General features: G+C 40.0%; 1 protein-coding gene across 3 annotated transcripts in view; it reads right to left on the reverse strand.

The window, feature by feature from the left end:
• Nucleotides 1-23,079, reverse strand: part of ARFGAP3 (ADP ribosylation factor GTPase activating protein 3) — a 26,438-nt gene extending 3,359 nt beyond the window's left edge. Inside the window, exons 1-14 of one of the 3 annotated variants that reach the window (XM_009094121.4) lie at nt 22,877-23,079; nt 17,136-17,254; nt 16,598-16,670; nt 13,993-14,124; nt 12,437-12,523; nt 11,509-11,590; nt 11,170-11,226; nt 9,976-10,022; nt 8,759-8,904; nt 6,590-6,715; nt 6,040-6,162; nt 3,363-3,500; nt 2,578-2,701; nt 1,579-1,669 (exon numbers count right to left, since the gene is read on the reverse strand). In XM_009094121.4, coding sequence (XP_009092369.1) covers nt 1,579-1,669; nt 2,578-2,701; nt 3,363-3,500; nt 6,040-6,162; nt 6,590-6,715; nt 8,759-8,904; nt 9,976-10,022; nt 11,170-11,226; nt 11,509-11,590; nt 12,437-12,523; nt 13,993-14,124; nt 16,598-16,670; nt 17,136-17,254; nt 22,877-22,945 — 1,414 coding nt within the window. In that variant the 5' untranslated portion in view covers nt 22,946-23,079. Of the gene's footprint in view, nt 1-1,578; nt 1,670-2,577; nt 2,702-3,362; nt 3,501-6,039; nt 6,163-6,589; nt 6,716-8,758; nt 8,905-9,975; nt 10,023-11,169; nt 11,227-11,508; nt 11,591-12,436; nt 12,524-13,992; nt 14,125-16,597; nt 16,671-17,135; nt 17,255-22,547; nt 22,800-22,876 lie in introns of those variants that run through there. The other 2 variants (XM_030237895.2, XM_018918629.3) reach the window with 2 other exon arrangements.
• Between the last annotated feature and the right edge of the window lie 515 nt (nt 23,080-23,594).

The raw sequence follows: 23,594 nt of genomic DNA on the forward strand, positions 1-23,594 counted from the left end.
CTTGTGGTTTCCTTCCAAATCAGCACCTTCAAGTCAGCCACTTGATTTTAATAAGCATCAGCTTTGAAATAATGCAAAAAGGCTTTTTCTTGCAGCCCCCTCTTTGGTTAAAAACTTCTCTACAGCATTCTGTACAAAAGCAAGGAGCCCCACACTGACACCTCATGAGTGCTCATAAAAGCAACCCTCGAGCAAAGGATGTTGTATCCTGGCAAGAACTCCAGAACTACAGTGGTGTTTTTATTGACAGTGTCCTGATTACGTTTATTTTATGGAACTAATGATAGTCTGGGCATTAATTCCACACCAGACAAACTGTCACTGCAGCAGCATTTCTCCAAGAAGGGCCACCCCTCAGTTTTTGGGGTGAGTGGTGTAGCAGAAACATGCAGGAAAGAAGTTTCAGTACTTGATATGGTGTGAATTTATGACACCATGTTGCAAATGCTCTTTCAAGTGGGTAAAGCAACTTACTGTGATTTCTGCTTGATATCTTCTTCCCTCCTTAACTTTTTTTTTTTCCCTAAACCCTGGTTTTACTTAAGGAACCAGTAAAAGGAGTTATAAATAACTATATAGTTATATAATACCTAAAATAAATATATTACCTATAATATAAATTACAGTTATATAATAGATTACATTAACTGTCTAGTTAATATAAAATTCTGTTTCCTCCATGTGTGTGTGTTCTCTGCTAGTCAGTGTATTCAAATCTGCTTTCAGGGGATCAAAACTAAACAGTCACATGCTTTTGGGTTCTTCCCTCTAACTTTTCCAAAGTAAAATCCGATGCTGCGCACAGTTTGTTTTCCCAGGCTGTTTGAATAATTACTCACAGATTTCAAGTTCTTCAGTAACTCTTTTTTTCCCAATTTCTTCAAAAGTTAAGGAATGAAACTCAACTGATTAAGCCTATAAAATGTTCCAGCATTTGCCACCTTTTCCATTGCACATTACCGCACAATCCAAGAAGTGTTGGAAAGAAAACATGAGAAATTTTCAATACCCTAAGAGGCTTCTTTTCACTCAGTCTAATCTTTCTCCCTTTCTGATTTGACGAACTACACTCTCCCATGTGAGGTGCTCCAGCAAATCTTTGAAACAGACAATGAAGATCTTCCATCTTAATTTTGCAAGGCCAGAGGTAGAAGCAAATATCCCACTGAATGGATATGTCATGCAACAGATTACATGGGAATTTCAAGTCCACTAACATTGATTTAATGATTTTTCCTAGATCCAGTATTATGACAGCTAATGAGCTACTTATGGTAACCTGAGATTCCATTTAGGTGTTAGCTCACTGGAAAAGATTTCAGTTTTTCTTTGATAAAAGTTACCTACAAAACAGTCTGTTATTTGCAACACAGCCCTCAGTATAAAATACTGAACTTACAGAATCAAAAATGGAGAACTTGAAATTTAAGGGGTTAATTTTTAAGCAATGACTACACCTGCCATGCCTGTTTGAGCTATTAGCATTCTGCTTGCAGAACACAGTGATGACTGTGATTAGAAGCAGAGTCAGGGCCTGCACTCCCCACATGCTCCAGTTTCTCACAGTTTGATGTGTACCTGTTGATTGTTTCCTCTGGTCTTCAAACAAGTCAGCTGAACTTATGGATGTGCTTCCAGAAAGCCTTTCTAGCCGAGCCCTTGCTTCATACTGGAAAATAATTTGGAATAAAAAGGATTTTATCACCTTGATGTCACTTTTTGAGGTCACATCAGATAATGTGAAAGATTACAGACATTTAAAACTGAAGTGAACCATACTGAAAGTTGTAGCCATTTCAGTTTTCACATCACTGAGTTTGCCACCATCTCATTTCTGAGTCACCCAAGAGTGACATTTATCATTGCAACCCCAAAGGTCCCACCAGCTGTTAGTTACCCTACAACTGCTGGAAAACTGTGCAGCCATTAAAAATAGCAACTAAAAAATGTGAAACCAAGAAGAAAACACTGCAGTTAACATCCTGCTGACCCTTCCAACCACATGACACTTTTATCTCAACTTTGTCCAAGTTCCCTGCAAACAGTAATTGTATTTTAATTAGTACTTACACTGTTAGTTTTTCATTCAAAATCTGTATCTCACCTCCAAAATGCAGCACAATACTAATCTTTTTTCTAGGCTGATTCAACTCCATGCAATTCACTGAACAATTTCTCTACTTGGTTAGCTTTACAACAGTAATGATGTTTTCATGTAACAAACACACAGCAGAAAGATGTTTCAGCAGTGGTTTGTTGGCATCAGTTTGGGTATCTAGAAGAAATTAATCCTGATTCTATCAAAAATCAGGAGTGCTTAATCATAGTCTACCACTTCTATCATGAAAGAAGAATGATGGAGGTCCAGTCCTGCATGCAACTGCAATTCCTTAAAATTAAACTATAAGCAATCTGAAATTTGTACATTTCTATCAAACAAATAATCAAGGGGACATAATTCTGTAAGCTCACTAATTCTACCAATTTTAACTATTTACTGCCTTCTCTCACAAGAATACCATTATAGTCAAAGAATATTTTTACATTTAAAAATACTTATCACTGTTTCCTGCTTACATCAGCCTGATCTTGCCTTCCAAAGTACATGTCTGATGAAATGGCTTTGACATTGCCAAATTTTTTCTGTGCCTCATCTGTGTTTGCAGAAGGTTCACATTCAGGCTTACGTCGGGATGCAGGCCTGGAAGGAAATAAACTGCATCAGGGACAGAAACCTCACCCACATGAGAACAAAAGGAATCAAACAAGAACCACTGAACTGCTCAAACTCTATAAAGTAAATGAAAAATATGATTTAAAATAAAAAGAAGAGAGGCAGAAAACACCAACCAAGCACACACCTCCCCATTCTTACATTTTCTACTTGATTCCAAAAATGGAAATATAGTTTTCAAAAAGAAAATATGTTTTTTATCATCACAACCAGACCTGTTGTTTGTGTCTCTAGTACCTTCAGCCTCAGAACTGAGCACTCCAAATTTTCATTCATTCGTTAACAAGGTTTCCTTTGATTCATCACACAATAAACAAAGCAGGTATGTGCTCAGAACAGTGCAAATATTTGAGTTTCTCCCCACATCTTTTGCCTACTTCCTCTTTTCCTGAAAAAGTTTAGGAATTACCTCCACTACATGCACTGAACACCTCTGAGTACAACAGACAGTGCTTAAAATTCAGCTTACAAAAGAAATTCAGTCAGGAGATACCTTGACTGCTGATGGAAGTTCTGGCCAAATTCTCCTTCTACAGACTGAAGAAAATCCCACTACTATGACCAGGACTCAAACCACATTAAAACTTGGGCTTTCTGAACAAAAATCAATTTGGTTTTCTTGGTGTACCTGTCTGAAAATCCTGTGCTTTTTGAGGATAACACTATATCAGTGTCTTTACTATTATTTTCTTTCTTCCAAAAAGCATCTGAATTGTCATCCCATTTAGAGAAAGTGCTGCTCCTCAGATCTGAAGAATCAGAGTACCTAGAATAAAAGAAAGAAAAACCTATTGAAAAGTGGGGATATATTTATTTGTTGTTAGATAATGACTGCTGTAAGTGTTCACTAGCAAGTATGCTTTCACCAAATTTACAGTTGTCAGTAATTTGGATTTCACAATACTGATTTAGAAGCTTTGTACAGTTGAATCCAATGGCTCGGAACAGGCAGGAAAGCCTTTATTTCTGGTTTGGGTTTTTTTTTGGGTTTTTTTGGGTTTTTTTTTTTTTTTTTTTTTTTTTTGTTTGTTTTTTTTTTTTAGTTCTAATATTGAGAACTTTTGAGTTTTACCACACATTTTATTAAAATTAAATGCTAAAAACATACTTCTTGAAAGTGAGTCTGAATTTAATATAGCAATCTTCTCCTGCACATCAAAACCATGGGGAAAACACAAAGAAAAGAAAAGGGGAAAAAAAATGAAGCATGTTTGTAAATTCTGGTACATGATTTGATCTTTTCCCCTTTTGATTACCAACACATACCTCAGCATATGTAGAAAGTATTTGATAAAAAAACCCACCAAAACCTATTGAGATGCCAAAGATTAAGATTTTGTGCTTGAAGAAATTTACCTGAAGTTTGGCTATAACCAGGATAGGAAGAAAGATGATCAAAACCACAGGGGGATAGGAGAATGGAACCATTCAGTAGAACAAGATAGGATATTAAAGTCTGCATCTGCATCTTATGAAAAATACTCTTAAAAAAATTCTCCATATTTGCTCTATGAATGGTCAGGCCACTTGTTTTTGCAGCTTATGAGAAATGTGATACCTGCAGCAGCAAAGTCTTAGCACTGAGTATGGAAAATATGAGGGACAGATTTGGAATGAAATCTACAAAAAGCAGGAGCCTCTCTCCTGACAGACAAAAAGAAACCACAGCAATTTTATAAATTCCATAGTAACAAACAATTAAAGTGTTCTTATGGATTTGAAGCTTTCCAGTCTCACAATGGCCACCAAAACCATGGCATGGGGCAGGGGCTGCATGAGCTGATTTGGGTAAAAGTGCTTATTTTCTCTAACCTTTCCTCTCAGATTTTTGCAGCTTTGCAAAATACTTCTTCAGTATTTGGGGTGGGGGAGAGGAAGAAAAACTGCATTTAACACAAAATGTTAAAAAATTACATTGTGATGTTAGTAAAGATTTTACTGTAGCAATAAAATTATTTTATTTTCTGTAGCAAAAGAAAATATCAAAATTGAGGATTTTCAGAGGCTTCAATTTTATGTCTAAACCTGGAGACCCTTAGTTTGCTTAATTCACTTATCAACACTCTAATATCCAGTATGATTATTCTGCTTTTGGGCATATACTAAGATGATGCTAAAGCTACTTTGACTCTATTTCAAAGTCACAGTTTGAAATAAAGGACAATAATATCCTTAAGAAGTCCAAATCTGACTGTTCTTTCTTTAAAGAGAATGAACTTGTGTACCAACTCCAACTAAAGCCCAGCTCGAAGCAGAACAACAAGAGCAGGGAACAGCCAGGTTACACTCTATCCTGTAATCACTGAACCACAACACATTAAGTGGCTCCTCCATAATTCATCCTTTGCCTGCTGGTAGCTGATGAATAATTTCAGAGCAGTAACAGTTCTTTTCAGGCAAGCACTGAAATGCTATGCTTAATTTTACAAGACTGCTGCCACTTTCTTTGGGCCCACATTTGTATTTCTGTTGCAGTGACTGCACTACAAAATAGTGACACAAAAGCCTTTATGCTTTTATTGCCTGTCTACAAGCAATTAGGTACAATATCTCATGTTGCTGTGGCATAGATCCAATAAAGGTAGTTTATGAAAGCAACACCTGTTTACAACTCAGTCCAGAAACAGCTGGTTCATTGAAATTAATGCCTGTAAAATTTAATTATTTTTCTTCTCCCAGGAGCAATATTTTATAGTGTGTATTGCATTCAACCTCTGATAACAAATGTTTCAATTATTTTTCGCTCACATTTTATGTTCAGATACATAAAAGTCTCTGAAATAGGACTGCAGACATCCACACAACACACCCAGCACAACACCTCAAAAAGACTGAGGTTTGTGCATTTGGCATGCAGAGAATGATGCAACTGTAGTACATCTAGTATCAGACTTCAATGCTTATTTAATTTGAAGACAACAGCACAAGAAAGAAATAAAGAAAAAAGGAATGAACACAAGTCATTCTGATAAAAATTCACTGGATTTGGAATACAGCAAATGAAAGTTTATATGGCAACTTTCTGTGCAAGGAGAGACTAGACTCTGGACAAGGTAATATCTACAAACAAATAGTTCAGACCACTTTTCCAACAAAGCAACCTCCCCTCCTTCACAAATCCATCTGTCACCGAGGCAAAGCCAACTTTCCCACCACTCTTCTGATTCAGATGTCCCCTGAAAGTATGCTGGGTGTGTACACAGCTTCAAACTGCCTCCATCTCAGCTTTCAAAAACACCGTGCATGTTTTTATGGGACTTGCATAAACTTCTGGGCCCACCCAGAATCAAAAGCTTACAGAATACCTTGAGCTAGAAGAGAAGTAAGAGTCTTCCACATCATCTATGTACTTCTTCTTTGGCTTTGCAATTGTAGGTGTTTCCTGCTCAATTGTTTGCATCTCTGAGGCGACTGAGTGAGAAATGCTACTGGGGACAGGAAGAAAACAAGCATGTCAAGAGATGACAAAACTCACACACTAAAAGAAAAAAAGAAAGCCCAAATCTAGTTTCTGAAGCTTGTTGAGAAAGCCCAAGCCATACAGACATTTAAAGAAAGAAGAATTAAAATAAAGGAAACCCTTGGAAAACTGTTGTTCTCTCAAGCAGGGACAGGACTTCTGAACACAAAGCCCATTCTGACAGCTGGAAAACACAATCTAGGTTGACCTCTGTCTGGCAGGTTAGAACTTAAATCTATGAGAAGCTTCCCCTTGACAAAGAGAAGATTTTTTTGCTGATTTTGCTCAAGTTTCCATAACATGCTCTAGTCAATATTTAATTTCCTGAGTAAAATGAGGGATAAGTGCATAAAGCCACAGAGAATTTCAAATTCTGTTTCCAGAACTTCACATACCTCCTATTGCTGCCCAATCCCATGCCAAGCCTCTCCAGTTCTGTTTTCTTCTTACCAGAGAGGTTTAAGGTTTCTTCTTTGGCTTTAATATCAAGATCTCTGTAGGCCAACCTTAAAGATGATACACTGGAAAAAAAACACAGTTATCAGAGAAATGTCCAGTGCTGCACTGAATCAGCCCAGGAATACTGGTAGAACATTAACAAGATTTATTTCAGCACTGTATTTTCTAATATCTTCCCTTAAGGCACATCTGGGCCCAGCTAAGTCTCTATCCCTTACCTCTAAACCATCCTAATATCTTCCAGTCACACCACTGCAGCAGAGACTGAGGTTTTTCATCTTGATTACAGAATTGCAGAAATACTGCTTAAATTTAATTTGTCAGGTCAAAAGGGATACAATTTTTATTGATTTTAATGAGCAATATTTTAATTCCTAAGTCTCAACTGGCATGAAGTACAAATGAACTTTCAGAAGAAAGGCAAATGAGATTTTGGATGCTGCTGGTAGACATGCTGCAAAGAAGAAAGGAATAACTGATAACATCTACCCAGCACTTTATGCAGGAAGATTAGCAGCCCTTCTCAGGAAATCTGTTTTATGAACATCAAAATCTTATTTGCTGTTGATTAAAACAAATGGGAATACTGATCAAGTTTTTAGATGTAATTTCAGCTATCTATTCTCGTCAGTGCACAGCAGAAGATAAGGAAATTGTGTAAGAATCCAAAATCACATTTAAGTCTCAGAACTCTTCCTCCTCCCAAATACTAAACTACAAAAGAATCACTTCCACTCCCTGCCACATAACAAAGTCATATTGAATTAATTTAGTAAAGCTTATTACTCAAGCTTTTAAAATTAAAAACACCACACAAATTATTTGGAAGCAAATGCAATTTTAGCAGAGTTCACCCTTCCTTTCATTTTGGTATCTGCTGCCACCTAATTGATAATCTCAGGGAAATACAGTTCTCTTGCCTCCACTGGGACTGGATCCATAAACTCAGTGTATGTGCATCCCTCATGTTTATAAGCATTTTTAGAGGGTTTCAGCTACAGCAGAAAGGTCACAGATCTGTTAATAAAAGTTGGCTTGGATCTTTAGATTTATACATTTGTGACAAAACCCAAGACACTGCTTGGGACTATCTACAAACTAAATTATACAGTCAAAGTCAGTATTGATAAAGAATAATAATACATGAACAATCCCTTTTTTATTATTTAGCTGTTACTTCAGAGTCTCTCCACTGGTAGTTTTTGGCAAACACCAAGAACCAGGATGTTGTGGTTAAAACACTTCAAATGATCCCCTTGTGACTGGCATTTTTAATGCAACCAAAACATTCATTTCTGCAAGGACAACAGAAAAGTGAGCAAAAGGAATGGGGAGGAGATTACAGACCAAAGACCTTGGTATCATGAGCAAAAAGTGATGCTGTAATTATGTAACAATTCAGAAAACTTCTTAAAAGGTTATAGGATGGATTCTCTAGAACTTGACAGATGTTAAGCTCTGTAACAGTAAAAGTGTACACTGACCAACTATTTAGTAGTATAATTTTGATGACAACTAATGAAATATTAAAAACCAAAAGCACATAGCAGAGGAATCAGGAACAGCACCCTCTGAGCTTTAGGGCTCAGTATTTATTAATTAAGGTGCACCAACAGATTCAAGACCTCAGACAGAATTACTCAGAGGGTTTTGGTTAAAGTGAAGGCAGTTCCAGTATAAATCAGCTGAAAACTTCATCAGGCAATTTGAGACACATTTGAACTTCCTCTGCTCTTACCCAGTAAACACAAGCTGAATATTCCCTATATTCTTAGAAAGACTGCTTTCAATAGCATTGAGCTCACTACACCAAACCAAAATAAACTAGGTAACTAACATGAGATGAAAAAAATTCAAGAGCCAAGAGTCTTCCTAATACTTAATTTTCTAAAGTAATCAACTCTATAAACATATATTTAATAGCAAAAAAAAGGCACTGGGGGAATTACTGCTTGGCTCATCTTAACCATGTCTGTCTGGGAATTTTTTTTAAGAACTGAAGTTTTATTTGCATATGCTAACCCATGATAGTATTTAAAATGCTGTCAATTAGCTCATTAAATTAGGCTTCATGGTTTACCATTGTGTAATTAATTCATACTTACAGTGGCTCTTCCTTCTCAGTCTTCTTACTACTGTGAAGATCTTCTTGTTCCTTCATTTTGTCTACAGCTTGTGCTTGTTTTTCAATCTCATTAAAGCTTTGGCTGCTCACTTTCTGGGCTCCCAAACCACCTTTTTTGGCACCAAGCTAGAATTATTGAAAAAGAAAAAACCAAAAGCCCCAAAATTATAACTGAGACTATCACCCCAGCTGACTCAACAGCCAGATGTGAAGCAACAGCAAACACTACATCCTGTCTGGGAGCAGTCCTTGCAAACAACAAGGACAATTTGGAGCACAGAAAATACTTCTTTCCATATTTTGGACTTCAAAATTCTGCTTCTGCTAAGAAATTTAGTTAGCTTTGCAGGGAAGTCCCACAGAAAAACTGGAAGTATTCAGGTTTTAATTGCTCAGAGATTGGCAAGCTCAAACAAATATAACACACAGAACAACTTTGGTTTCTTTAGTTGTACAGGAATAATATAATAAATTTTGTTGCAATAGACCATTATCAGATTTATAAAACACTTAATACTGCAGACATGGATTCAATGGTGCTAACTGAAATGGTGGCACAGCCCTCAAACTGCTGCTCTTAGTCTCCTCTGTGTTTAATTCCTCACCTGCAACACTGCAGCAACAGTAAAATTCATAAAGCATTTATCTTCACCTTTTATTGCTTTAAAGCCTTCATGTAAAAGCTCCAGGCAATGCACACACAGATCACAAACTGTACCTGCACCATTCAACCCAGTTCTGTTCTCAGTGGAAGGGAACAGATCTGCACAAACCACTCTGAATAAAAAATTCCTCTTGGCTATTAGGGTCTTCTAGTGGGAGTACAAAATCATGGGATTTAATCTAAATTATCTGCTCCAATAAACCTTCAAAATCTTCTCTCCTACAGTGGTGCAGACTTAAAAGGAGGGAGCCCCTGTAAGAAGTGTCACCCAGACAGCCCATGATTAGGGTGGCATTAGGGTGACTATTAGGGCTGTTTCTTCAGTTGCAACAGCCATACATTCAAAACTTGAGCTGCATTCCTCAGTTTTCCTGTGTCTTGAGCCATCATTCAGAGACACTAAACTCTCTTCCTGCCTTTCTACAGAGACCAGATGCTAAGAAAGTGCTAAGACCCCATGCAAGTCTTTAAACTATCTTGAAATAAATGACCTATAATACAGTTAAAAATACTCAAGGTTTACATATACTTACCCCCTTCTTGGCTTGATTTGGCTTCTTTTTTATGAAGGTGGTGTTCTCTGCAAGGATTAAATGTACATTAGTTAACATACTAATTTTTATAATTATAATTAGTTAACATATTAATTTTTATTAATTCCAGAACTGCAGAAGAAAATTTCAGTAACATCAACCTCAAAATAGTTTTTGCCATTTATTTTCATGTCTTTCTGCACTGAGGGGCTGAGATACTAAACTGAGCTATTTAACAGAGCTGTGGATATCCTGGATACCTCCAAGAAAATGTGGGGAGCTACCTTTGATTGGTGTCTCTTGGAAATATGCAATAGGAATAAAATTACAGCTCAGTTGTCTGCTTCAGGTTCCTGCTAGTTAACAGAACAGGAAAGCAGAACTTGCTCTTCTGAATTAGACTTACGGTCCACCTGACCTCATATCACTTCCAAGATGATTTTTTTTTCCTGTCTAGAAAGGCATTGGCTGTGTTCAAATCCACCAGTAACACACATAAAACACACCTGCATCACTAAAACATCACAAGCTCCTACATTATCAACTGCTCCTACAGCACCCTACTGGATGCACACAGAAAAAATACTCTTAGCTGAAATTTGTGTGGAAAGGGGCATACACAGAACAGAGACTGTTCCCTCTAGACAGAACTTGTGATGTCCAAACCAACCAAGAAAAGCACTTTTTTTAGGAGAATGTGCTAAAGATACAAATGAGAAAAGCAGGAGGTGCACCCAGTGAAGTTTTTTGTAGTCTCCAGCTCTAAAATTACCAAACCCAAATAAAAACAGTGATGAAGACCATACCTGCCTAAAGAACGGAAACAGGCACAGGCAGCACTTCTTTACTACCTCTGTGCTGCTGAGAATGAACATTTTGCTCTCAGAAGCCTGGTCCTGCAGGACAAGCCTCACAGTGACAAATCACTGAGGTATTTTGATCTATTCTATCTCCATCAGCTTTTCTTCCTTCCTCACAGTATGACAAACTGCTCAGTGTTAAGTATAATAGCCTGGTCACTGAAGGTATTGCATTATCAACACAGGATTTTTCCAGTCCAAATGCTTATGTTCAGATTTCTGAAAAGGGAGCAAAATCTATTTCCACAGCTCTTCCTAGGCAGACATTCTCTGTCCAAAGGGATATTTGGGTTCCCTACACTTACTGCTCTCTTCTACTGCTTGCACTCATTACCTAATGCAGGCTGTGGGGATGTGCTAAGGACATCAACACTTGGTCCATGTTCTGATCCTAAAAGATAAGGAATAACAAGGTAAGAATATCAGAAGGCTCTTTAAAATGCATGAAGTGCCAAAACACATCTCACTGTACTCAGAGTAGTGCCTGGTAGAGACACCATGATGTGGTATTTACATCTCAGCTTTCCCGTCACTAAAAGGGCAGCAGGCACCCCAAATTCTTGTGTTATTAAGCATGGTTAGGTTATTTAGCTATTAAAGCAAGGTAAAAAGAGACTAAACTAAGAGAATATCAGAAAAATGCAAGTTATTGTTAACAAAGAATCAGTCATACCTTCACAGGATTCTGGAATGTTTTCTGAAGTTTTCTTCTGGAGAGAAACTGGTTCTGGTAACATCCAATCTGTATCCTTTGCCTTGGAAAAAAACAGACAGAATCAAAAGTGCACAGAAAACAGAATACACCAAATAAAAATGAGCACTTAGCTAAACACTGCCTAACATCACTGGTTTATAATTATTGAATTCTTATGATTACAGCTTTTAGTATTAAAACCTGTATTCATAAGGGCAGCTAATGATATTACAAGAAATGCCTACCTTTACTAAAAACAAGATGGTTTCAACACACTCCTGAGCACTTTTATTTCTCTTTTCAGGAATTCAATTTACTGTATGTTCACTATCAAAACCAGTATATGCATTTTAACTGTGCTTTAGATTTATTTATTGTATGCTGGATGATTTACTTACATATAATCACCACACCTTCTCCCCACCAGAAGCTCTTGCACTTCCTGTTTTTTACACATTTCTGATTGTGAGCAGTCCTCCCAACATCCCTGGTGCATTCTCCCACTCCCTTCAAACACATCCACCTCAAAAGGCAGGTTTGTGACCAGTCCCAGCAAATGCCATAAGAACGGTTACACTTTGCTGATTGAAAACTCAAGGTACCACACAGAACATTTATATCAGAGCACTTCCAAGCAAGAAATCCTGGCTCCAAGTGGAATTGTTGTGTCTACAAAAAAAGAGATTTTCATTCCATATTTAGCTACTATTTGGGTCATTTAAAATGATCATCTTAGGAAGTGGCTCACGTCCAGGAAGAATTCTGAGACTCACAGAAGGAAAAGCAGGTAAATATTAACTCCCTGACCTATCTTTTCTCTCTAAAGTTTTCTTTCAGGGTTTATTTTCACCATAGAGCTCACAGTCAACCAAAGTGTTTAGACAGCAATTAGACAGGTAATTTGTACCTTTGTAGAAACATGGGATGCAAAAAAATCTTCCTCCTCTTTGTTCTGAGGTGATGCTGGTGGCACTCCACATCCATCTGTCCACAGCTGAAATTAAGAGTCAGAACTTTACAGGTTAATTGCACGAATGTATTTTTTTTTTCAATGCATTAATCTTAAAAAAACTCTGTTTTGTTTTCAGGTTAAAAGAGTATTGATTTTTTTTTCTTGTCCATATTTTTTCCTTACAAATTTATCAAGTGTTCAATAGATGACATTTCTTTTTTTATTGAATCCATACATATTTCATGTGCTCCTGGTGGATCAGCCAAAGCCACATCTCAGGGCTGGGGTCCCCAGAGTGCCACACGACTCCAGACAGGACTCCAACCTGTGACCTGCACTTCACGACTACTCACAGGAAAATCTTTTCTCACAGCTCTTCCTACTCCATGCAGGAATAATGACCTCTATCAGAAAGGACAGTGAAGGTACAACAAACTCACCTCACCATTCAGCAAGCAGCTCTATTACTAAGTCAGAAAAAGAATTTTTTAACATGTGATAGGGGAGGCAATGGTTGGTACTAAATGCAATTATCTGAATAATTTACTTCAGTAATTTAAATAGCATATAATCACTTTAGTTTGCAGTGCACAGCTAAAAATATTCACTATATATTTAATTATTTTTTCAAATGTTTATTACCAAACTATTGGATGGAACCTGTGATTGAAGCAAGATAATCACAGTTCCTTAAAGAGTCACTTGGGGAACTTGCCATAAACTTATATACACACAGTATATTGCATTTACGTGAACACATTCTACATCTTAAGCTGTTTATTAAGTCATAAGAAATATTCTCTGAACTTTGTGATGTGAATTCTATGTCCATAGTATGAATAATTAAGATTATAATTATCCATTAAATTTCATGCTGTTTGATGCACAGATAAGAGAAAAAAATCAAGCCTTCTTGATTTTAATTTCCACTCATCTGATCATTTTCAAATAAACCAGTCACAAACTTCAACAATCTGAATTAAACAATCAAAACATGTTTTCTGTGTATGAAGAAGAGAACGGTTGTCGAACTTATCTAACACTTCAGAAATCAATTCTGGATATTTTGCTTAACTCCTGTCACCAACCTAACAATGTTTTGACAGCTTGCATGAACTGCCTCAGTATTTCTGATGGAGAACAGCAAGTTCTACACAACTTGCTGATTTCCCATATACTATTTTTATAGGGAAAAACAAAAAAATACATTATTTACCTGATCAAAACAAACCCCACTTAAATCACACACAGTCTATAGTTAATTCCATTACAATTTTTTGTGATTGATTTCCATTTTTTGTAGTTAATTTCCATTACAATGCTGTACTCCTCTAAACATTCAATTTCAAATAAGCAAAAATAAAACCACTACATGGTTCATGGAGAAATGGCCATGTTATCTGAAGACTGATAATCTTTTGTATCACTGATTAGAAATTTAAAGTGACTTTAGGGGGAAAGAAGGTGAAGTTTTTCAGGAATCTCCAGGCCTCAGGACACACACTACTCACATCAGTCCCATGCTTTCTCGTGGCCTGTGTTGCAAGAGATTTGATCTTCTCCTTATAGAGCTGAGCAGCACGACTGTTGTACTTGGCATTGGTGTCATTGGTTGTGCACCCATGTTGGTGGAAAAAAGAAGACTGGGAAGCAGAGCACAGAAAATGCTGTGAGGAACAGGCTTAGAAGCTAATGACATTTGACACAAAAATATATTGCAATGCAGCAAATTACTCTGCTCCTCTGCCTAAATCTAATCTTTTAAATTACGGAGTCTAAGTAATCTGCAAAGTACAAAGAAAACTCCACTCTGGTGACTTTTTACATATAAATAAAGTGAAAAAAGCCCAATACATCAGTGTGATGCTCTAAGAGCATATTCAAATGCAAGCTTCCATTACATACAAAAAAGCCTTGTTCTGGAATTAAGAGGAAGGAAGAGGTAAAATTAATTGCCAGTAGCTGTGCTCCAAAGGACATTCCTAATGTTCTAAAAGGCACTGCTTGGATTCAGCTCTGTCAGACTGGGGAGATCAGTGTATGCTCAATAGTATCAAAATGAGCGTACAAAAATGGTGTTCATTCAAATGAAAGAGCTGTCTGGGCACACTGATATGTGCATATACATATGGGCAGACATGTTTATAGATATAAACATATATCTGTGCACCCAGATATGTTTATAGGCTTGTGTATTTCTGTAAAATTAATAAATGAAGATTGTGCATTTCTGCATGTAAATACCTATTTCTGCACGTATACACCTATTAACTTGGTACTCAGAGGGGCTTCATAGAAACCCTAATTCCAACTACCACAGAGATTTGACCTGAAAGGAACTAAGCACACTTTGGATTTTCCAGGTATCTGAAACACAGCAGGACTGCTGTTATCCAGGATTCAGCATCATCAGGCTACTACAGAACACAAATATTGATGTTAGTGTAGCAAGGCTTCTAGCCAATAGTTTCTAAAACCAGATTTTGGTATTTAACTGGAACCAAAAGGGAATGGTTTTTTACTGCCATTACAGGAAAAGTGTTAGCTTTACTTCAAATGTCCAGACAACTTACCAATCTGTTTTTTCATGCTTCAAGTATTAATCTGCTGAGGCAATCCAAAGCAGACCACAGAGAATTTAAGGCATTTGAGGAGTTGCTGAGGGTACACTGCAACTCTTGGTACAATGTATGATAGGAAACAGTGACATCCAAGCAGGAAGACAAAACCCCATAAAATTAAACAATTACGGTTTATTGTTATTCTGCTAATAGGCTTTCTAAGACTAACAGAAGACTTTTTCAGACTTTGCCATCTCTTCTTTCCAGCTGCTTCAAACCCTTTACATAGCAGAACTGGTATCATTTAATCAAGGCTTTTAAGCATTTGGCTAAGAAATTAACTATTAAGAATATGATGATTATTCTTAACATGAAATACCCCTCTTCTCATTAGTCAAAGCTGTGATTTTTTTGTACTAAGTGACATAACAGAAACTGGATGAGGACATTTATATACTAACATGGAAAGGAATAACTTAGCAAGGACAGGCAGAAGAAAAAGAGGGAAAAGACACCATGTAACTGCTCAGATCTGTAAGCCTGAGATAGTGACTTGCTGCATGCCAAATTCAAAGAAAAAAATCTGACTGGAAAATACAGAAACGGAAGATAAGTAACTGTGACCCTGAAGTCACTGTTACTTATCTTCCATTTTGTATGCAAATAGGAAAAGAAAATTAGAAAAACCCTGAAGACTTAAGATGGTTAAAACTGTCAAGGAAAACACTATGGAAAGCAAGTTTGGGTGAAGCTTCTTAAAGAAACAACATTAAGGACCAAGCACAAATGAAAAAAATATAAGGGATAAGCATTCAGCAGAAATTGCTTTTGGAAGTTGAATGTTCCCACATTGGGTGGGCCAACATAAGAAAGCACTCAGTTATTTGTGGGAAAAGCTGGGAAAAGATTGCCAAAGAGCTTACTTTAAAAAACAAAAATGGAGACTGAGAACAAGACAGCTGTCAACAGAACTTCAATTTACAAACATGCTGTGTAAGTACACAAAAAATCAAGTTGAAAGTAAAAGCCAATGTGAATTGGCCCAAACCATTACACTACTAGTCCCCCTCCAACAATGAAGCATGTCTTATCTGCAGTGCTAACTCAGGTGAAGTCAGATCTTTACTCCAGATTGACTTTTGGCAATTCTATGCATTTTGGCATGGTTTTTTCATGAGCCATGGAAGGAATGATGGTCACATGAAGGGGCCATAAGCTTGCTTTACAAGCCATCTTTGAGCAGCTGTCTAAATTAGATGTGTACTGACAAGGAACCTGATCTGGCCTTTCCAGTGATTTTCATCACTGACTTATAAGAAAAAACAAAACATTTGCAGACTATACCAAAATGGAGAAGGTGCAAGAATGGAGGATGAAATCAGCATCAAGAGGAATTCTTTAAAGATGGGGAGGTGGGGCAGGGGGGGGATGCTGTAACAAAGGAAAAGGACTGGAAAAATAAAAATAAACCCAGGAAGAGAGAGAGTAAGGACAGACAACATTTTCCAAGCCTACCAAGCTTCAATGTGCAAAGCAAACACTTGGGAGTACATACAGCATTTGCATTTCCTCCGACCTGCATGCATCTAAGCTGGAACCAGGACCAATTGGAATCCAGTTCTGTTGACCTAAACACAAAGTAATGTTTTTAGTGTCACCACCAAAGCCACTTAAAATAATTTCCTTTCTGCTTTTTTGCCAAGTGTTTCTCTCCCCACTTTTTTTTTTTTTTGTAATCTGTAGTTATTTATCAGACCCCAAAAGGCCCCAAGTCAGAAGCTGGGACACTCACCTGGAATACAACCAGCTCAGGGCGCAGATTTACTGCACCAGCTGACTGCCTGAGCACTACCCAAGTACCAAAACCACAGAATAGTTTGGCTTGCAAGAGTAGAACTCAGGTGCCAACACAATGAGCTGCTGCAGGAAGCAAAGCTGGCAAATTGAACACAACTACCAAGAAGCTATCAAATACAGCAAAGCCAACACAATCAGAAGCTTAAAGAAGAATGGGTTTTCCTCTCTGAGCAGGTGTGTGAACAAACAAGACTACTCAAAGATGAATTTTGCTGTCAAAACTCAGTAATACTTACCGGATGAAACTCAAGTGAACGCCAAGGGACCGGTGGGTCCCTGAGCAATCGATACAGAGAAACACTCCATAGGTGATGCTTGCCCAGCTGGGGTTCTTTGCTCCACAGTCAAAACACACCTTAAAGCAAGCAAACAAACATCAGTAACAGAACTTGGCCCTAACCAGGCCTTAGAGATGTATTACAGGTCAATGTAACACCCCTGCAGTGATCCAACTTTGTTAACTCATTCTTACAGCGTTTGTTGACATGACAACTCCATGTATCCTAATTTTAGACATCTAATGAGGAGTTACACAATCTGCCCACACAACTATAGCCTCCCCATTTCCAAAAATAACCACTGTACACAGGTTGAGAAACCAGGTCAGAGAACCCACATCAGCCTAGTTCAAACAGAAACCCACATCAGCCTAGTTCAAACACACATTTAACACAGCACTTCCAGCACTGCTGGAATAGGAAAGTGGTTAAGAAACATTTCCCTGAAGGCAGCCTCCCCTCATGTTGCACCTTTGAGTCCCCAGAAGGTTATCAGCAGGACTAATGCCCTCATCATCTACTTTCCTATGTTGAAACCTTGACCTTCAGGGCAAGCCATGGCAATCCAGCTGTGTGAAAGCCTCTGAGCACTGCTTATCCAGACAACCTCTGCAGATACTCGCATGATTCATCACACACCAACTGCCACATCAGCCTTTCACAGTGACTGTGCCACGCTGGTTAAAAAGCAATCAGGTCCACAATTGCTGCATGGACAAACCCAGGAATTTCCTACCCTCTGCCACCATGATGGAACTCTAACATTCAGCCAAAACAGCAAGAGCTGTGTCTGCGTGTGTCTCATACACTTTGCAGGTCAGCAGACCACGACTTTCAAGTCCTTTTTCAGCTATTTTGAGTTTTGTGCTTCTTTGACCAAGGAAAGCAAGAACCAGAAAAAATTATCTGATACAAATAAATTCTCAAATGCAAGGAATACAATAACTTTAAACAGAAACAGCTATTCTGAATTAATTACATGTGTACACATCTATTTCTGTATGACAGGATTTTATCTGATCAATGCTTTTTCAGAGATATCTGCAAAGATTGCAGAGAAGTATTTTTACAATAAAAGCATCCACCCAGGGGCACCTAATAAGAAATAACTCCACAGAGAGACAAGCATTTACACGCAAATTGACAGCATTCCAATTTGCTTTTCCTTTAACATCCTCCTATAAACTTAATGCATCCTCATACAGCAATGATAGTTCTAGCTATATGCAGATATAAAAATAAAGTTTATTCCAAGCCAGGTGGGGACGTATGGAACGTCATAAACAGGCCACAGAGCTTCCAGCACCTCCTTGCCAAGCTGAACAACAAAATAAAAATAAAATTAGGAAGTCTTCTTGCCAGAAACTCCCTCTGTAAACCTGGACAGAGATTTTTGTCTCTATTTTTTTGAACATACATAGTCAAACAAGCCCTGAGTCTGGGCTCAAGTCATGTCACCCATCATCCAACTAAATTAATTTCAACTACATGCCTAGGAGCAGTTTGAGGCTAAACTCCTCAGTTTAATGTGGGGCTATTTAGCTTGGGTAGTCCAAATTTATCAGGCACAAGCACAGTTCACCAGCAAATCCAGCATTAACTCTTCCTACAACTGAACACTTTAAGGGTGAGCTTCAGTTAGGTAATGACTGGTAACACACACAGAGATCATGGAGATCACAGCTCCTCCAGATGCAAGTTCTGCCCTTCCCTCTCAGCAGGGACCTAACATTAATGAAGTTTACATATCCCGCTCCTGTATGTGGAAATGGGGCATTCACTGGCATACAGCAGAAATGAGAGCAACACAGAATGGGTGACAACAGGAGGGGTTAGAGGGAGCTCCTGAAACAAGCTCAGGCGGAAGAATGGCACAGAATGGGTGAGGGAAAAAGAAGAATGAGTAAGACTTCAAGTGTGCCATATTCTAAGAAAACACACAGCCTAAGTAGCCAGAACTTGTTACTTTTTTCTCAAATTCTGTGAAGCAGCTCCTTAAAAAACCATGAGATTAATTTTCATTTAAAGTTTACTACTTTCAGGCTTTTTCTTGCAAGGCCAAAGGAGGATGGGTCAACAAAAAAGGAGAAGACTCTGCTTGAAACCAAAGCCAAGAGAGCAACCCTGGTCTCACTTCTGATACAGGAGAGCAAAGCTGACTTAGAGCTGGAAGTCTTGTGGAAATTCCCTGGAATACAAATGGGAAATGAGAATCTGGAGTGGGTGGTTAAAAAAACACCTACGTTTTTAAAACTTCAGTTATAAACATAGCTGAAGATTCTTCTCCTTTCCTTCCCTTTCTTCCAATTATGAGCAGTTTGTAATTTCAACATCTTAAAGTCAATTGCATCACCTTGGAGTTGGCTGCCACAGCTCAGTATGTTCACTCACACAGGAGTCCCTAGCAGACACCTGAGGAGATTATTCCTGGGCATAAAAATGTACCTTTCAGGACTGAGATGCAAGCAGGAACATCCAATTTTCTTCTGAAAGCAAAGGAGGAACTGCTATTTCCATCAACGTTATGCAACAGAAATAGATGCATATTTCACTAACATTTAGACTTATTTCCTTAGTTTTCTCAATTTTTAAAGTGCTTCTCACCAGATAAATTTTTAGAAGAATCAGGGGGAAGAGATTAAAATCTATTTCAGAGCCACCCTAAGGAATAGTTTCAATTTTAAAAACAAATTGTATTTTCTGTACAGATTTAGGTGCAATTAAAATATTAAAATATTGATTAAAAATAAATTTGAAGGATACACTTAAATAATCTAGTGCTTTCAAAATACACTTGGCATGCTTTTTGTTTACATTGTGTTGAAACACTTCACAGTGTAGATTCAGTAAGAGTTACTTTGGAGAAAAACCAGCCAAAGACCTAACAGATGTTTGTACAAGAGCAAGCACAGAGATTTGGGTATAATCCACAGCAAGCAGTCAATAAATCATAAAACATCCACCTTGCGCAAAGCACCTACATTAACAAAGAAATAAATAAAGTATTGACGTTGGCTATGGAAATGCAGTAATAAATAGCTGATAGAAATGCTGGTTTTGGCACAAGTAGAAGAGGCAAGTAGGAAGAGCACTTATCCCTGAGCTCAGGGTTACACAGAGACTTTCAGCCTCTACATTTTGAACCTCCCCCAGAACGGGGCTCCAGCCCTAGGGCAGATCCACACCTTGCCATTCCCGGGCTGTGGATCCAGCTGCCTGAGCGCTAGGAACTCAGGAGGCAGTGCCACACTCAAGGGGATCTAAACCCAAGCCACTCTTCTTAGTCACCAGCCACTGTCCCCAGATATGCTTTCCTTCTTCTCTTCCATCAGCACTACTAATCCAGCTGCTGATCCCGCTGGGAAGCAGCTCTGCACGGGCACTTGGACTCAGAGCAAAGGTAGGGCCAACTCACAGCACAGCCACCTAGCCAGCAATGCCACCATAAGGGAGGGAGCTGCAGGGCTGGCCACGGGAAGGTAAGAGGACTGCCCGTTTTGGAAGCGTCATCCTCTCAAAATTACTTAAGGGACACAAGATAGTAGAGTCCAAGCTGGGGCAAAACCCCACACAAACATAAACCACACCCAAACACACACTGTAATAACAAAACTCAACTACTGATAAACCTCCAGCACAACACGCACACTGGGAGTCCAAGCAGAGACAGGATGAAAGAAAGAAATGAAGAAACATTTTCAGAGGAACAGATCTAAAAGATCTGACAGAATCAAAGAGACTTTCAGCACAGCCTGAGTGTGCAAGTCTTCAAAGGGGTTGAGCTGTAGAACTCAAACACTCGAGTTAACAATATCAAGTAGCTTAAGGACTATGAACATATTTATGGGTACAAAATACATCCTAGTTAGTAATTGTAACATGTTTGTTAAGTCATCAGGCAGCTATCAACTGTCTGCTGTCATCAGGCAGCTCTACATTATGTAACACCCAAAGTCACCAAGAACTCTAAAGCTCATCATAAAGGGAACTAACATCAAATTACAGAAGGTAATTTCCAGACAATTATTAAAACATCACTTTCAACACACTCTAACCCCCATATTAAACTGCACATTTATTTAAATGAGAATTATTTTCCTAAGCTCACATGCACTAAGAACTACTGCAAAGCACCCAGACCAGTGTAAATGCACATGCCTGCCTAGACCAAGCAGTTCTTCCCAAACTCTACCTATAAACTGCACAGCTAAAGCAAATTACTAAGCTTTTAAGCCAGAACCCTTTTCAATATTTGCACTTTCCCATGTCTTTATTCCCCCCCAAAAAAGAGTTGCAAATAAAAGGGGCAGATAGACTGCTTAAGAAGAACACAACAGAAAGGAAACAAACAAAAAGGAAACAAACATGAGAGGAGAAACCGATGGAAGAAACAACTTTTACTTCAGGAGAACAGTCAGACAGGCAGGAGTGGTAGAGTTGTGAGATCTAAGCTGCTGTTTTCCCCTCTCCCTCCTTAGGTCACCCAGACCGGGCACCACGGCATTGTGATCGAGCCACTTCTTTGGCACGGGCCCACGGTGAGTGGCAGCACACATTGTGCTACTATTGCTATGTCAACACTGAATTTCTGTGTGGCATCTGACGTGGGGAGGCAGATACACCTGAGCAACCACAGGTACCACATCCACCTGCTTACAGCGTAACAACGAGTCCAGCACAGGGGAACTGCTCGAGGCACTGCACACTTGCCAGGCAGGGGCAGTACTTTCTAGTTCTCCTGTGATCCCAATACAAAAAAAGCACCACAACAGCCCTAAACTACTCAATTTTCAGGCAGAGTACCAGCTAATTTCAGGAGCTTGTAAGAGATCTCTCACCATCGTTGCTGGGACTAGGATCTTTCCTTGATGAACTTTTTAGCCCATTGCAAAGGCAAGTTTTAAGAATACTTTTGTTAGAAAATGAGTGCTCACCTCTGAGCTCTGCATTGAGAAACCAGACCTGTACAGTCTTAATGAATTGTGTTCAAAGACTAGAAGTCAGTTTTGGACTAGAGACAGACATCCGGATTCCTATTCCCAGAAAACAAACCCAACGTGTTCCTTCATAACGCTAATCAGAAGTTTCCTGGTGGGTGTATATTTCACATATGTTCTCAGCGTACACAGCAAAGCCAACACAAACAAGCAGCACAGAGCAGCTGAAGGCACTTGTGCCGCGTCACCTGGCCAGCCACCTCTCCCAGCCCAAGGGGCACTGCAGAAACACCTTCACACCACGGAAAACCCACCTGAGCACGGGACAAGCCCAACGGGATCCAAAAACAACAAACTTTTACCACTGCATAAGTGGCTGTGCCACTTCGCTGGATAATAAAAACAAGGGGGAAAAAATCAAATAAACACATACTCAACACCACGTTGCAGATGGTCGGGAACTTGCTTTTATGCTCAGCGGAGCTGACCCTCGCAGCAGACCTGAGGCACCCGGGGGGAGCCGCACCTCCCGCCCCAAGGGCTCATCCCTTCGGATGCGAGATGCCGGCTGGAGGGACGAGAGGCAGGCAGGGAAGAGCTCCCCCGCCCCCGGGACAGCCACCCCGGGGACCCACCGGGCCTCTCCCTGCTGTCCCGGGCCGGACGTGCCCAGCTGCGGGCCCCGCACCTCCCCCGCCCCGCCGGCTGTGCGACGTGTCACGGCGGCGGAGCGCTGCCCTCCGGCCCGGCCCGGCCCCTTACCTTGTTAGTGGGCACGGAGCGGAGCCGCTTGAAGATGGCGGCGATGTCCTGCTTGCTGGGCTCGCACATGGCGCCGGGAGAGCCGGCAGGGCCGCCGGGGGAGCCGCGAGGGAGAAGGGCCGGGGCTGCCGGGGCTGCCCGCGCCGCCACTCCTGGGACGCTCCGCCCGCCGCGGTTCGGCCGGCCCCGCGCCTGGCGCCGAGGGCGGTGCGGCCCCGCCCGGCCCGCCCGGTTGCCGCGGAGACGGGAGCGGAGCGAGGAGGCCACGGGCTGTGCGGTGCTAGGGGCTGCTGGCCGTGGTAGGAAACCCGCCCCGACCGGCTGCGCCCTGTACAGGGTCACGGGAGCTTTCGGCCTGGAAGAGACGGCGGAGATGAGCGAGCTCAACCTTTGAACGCTCGCCGCCGCGTCAGCCGCACCGCGGCACCGAGCGCCACGTGCGGTTTTCCCACAGCTCCCGGGACGGGCACTCCGCCGCCTCCCTGGGCCGCCCGTTCTAGTATCTAATCACCCTTTCCATGAAATAAATCTAACCTTATGTCCAAACTAAACCTTCCCTGGCACACCTTAAGACTGTTCTCTCGTCCCTTGTTCCCTGGGAGAAGAGTCTGACCCCCAGCTGGCTGCACCCTCCTGTCAAGGAGCAATAGAGAGCAGGAAGGTCCCCCGTGAGCCTCCTTTTCCTCCAGGTTGAACAGCCCCAGCTCCCTCAGCCCCT

This window comes from Serinus canaria, chromosome 1A (genome assembly GCF_022539315.1).
Source record: "Serinus canaria isolate serCan28SL12 chromosome 1A, serCan2020, whole genome shotgun sequence".
Classification (NCBI taxonomy): Eukaryota; Metazoa; Chordata; class Aves; order Passeriformes; family Fringillidae; genus Serinus; species Serinus canaria.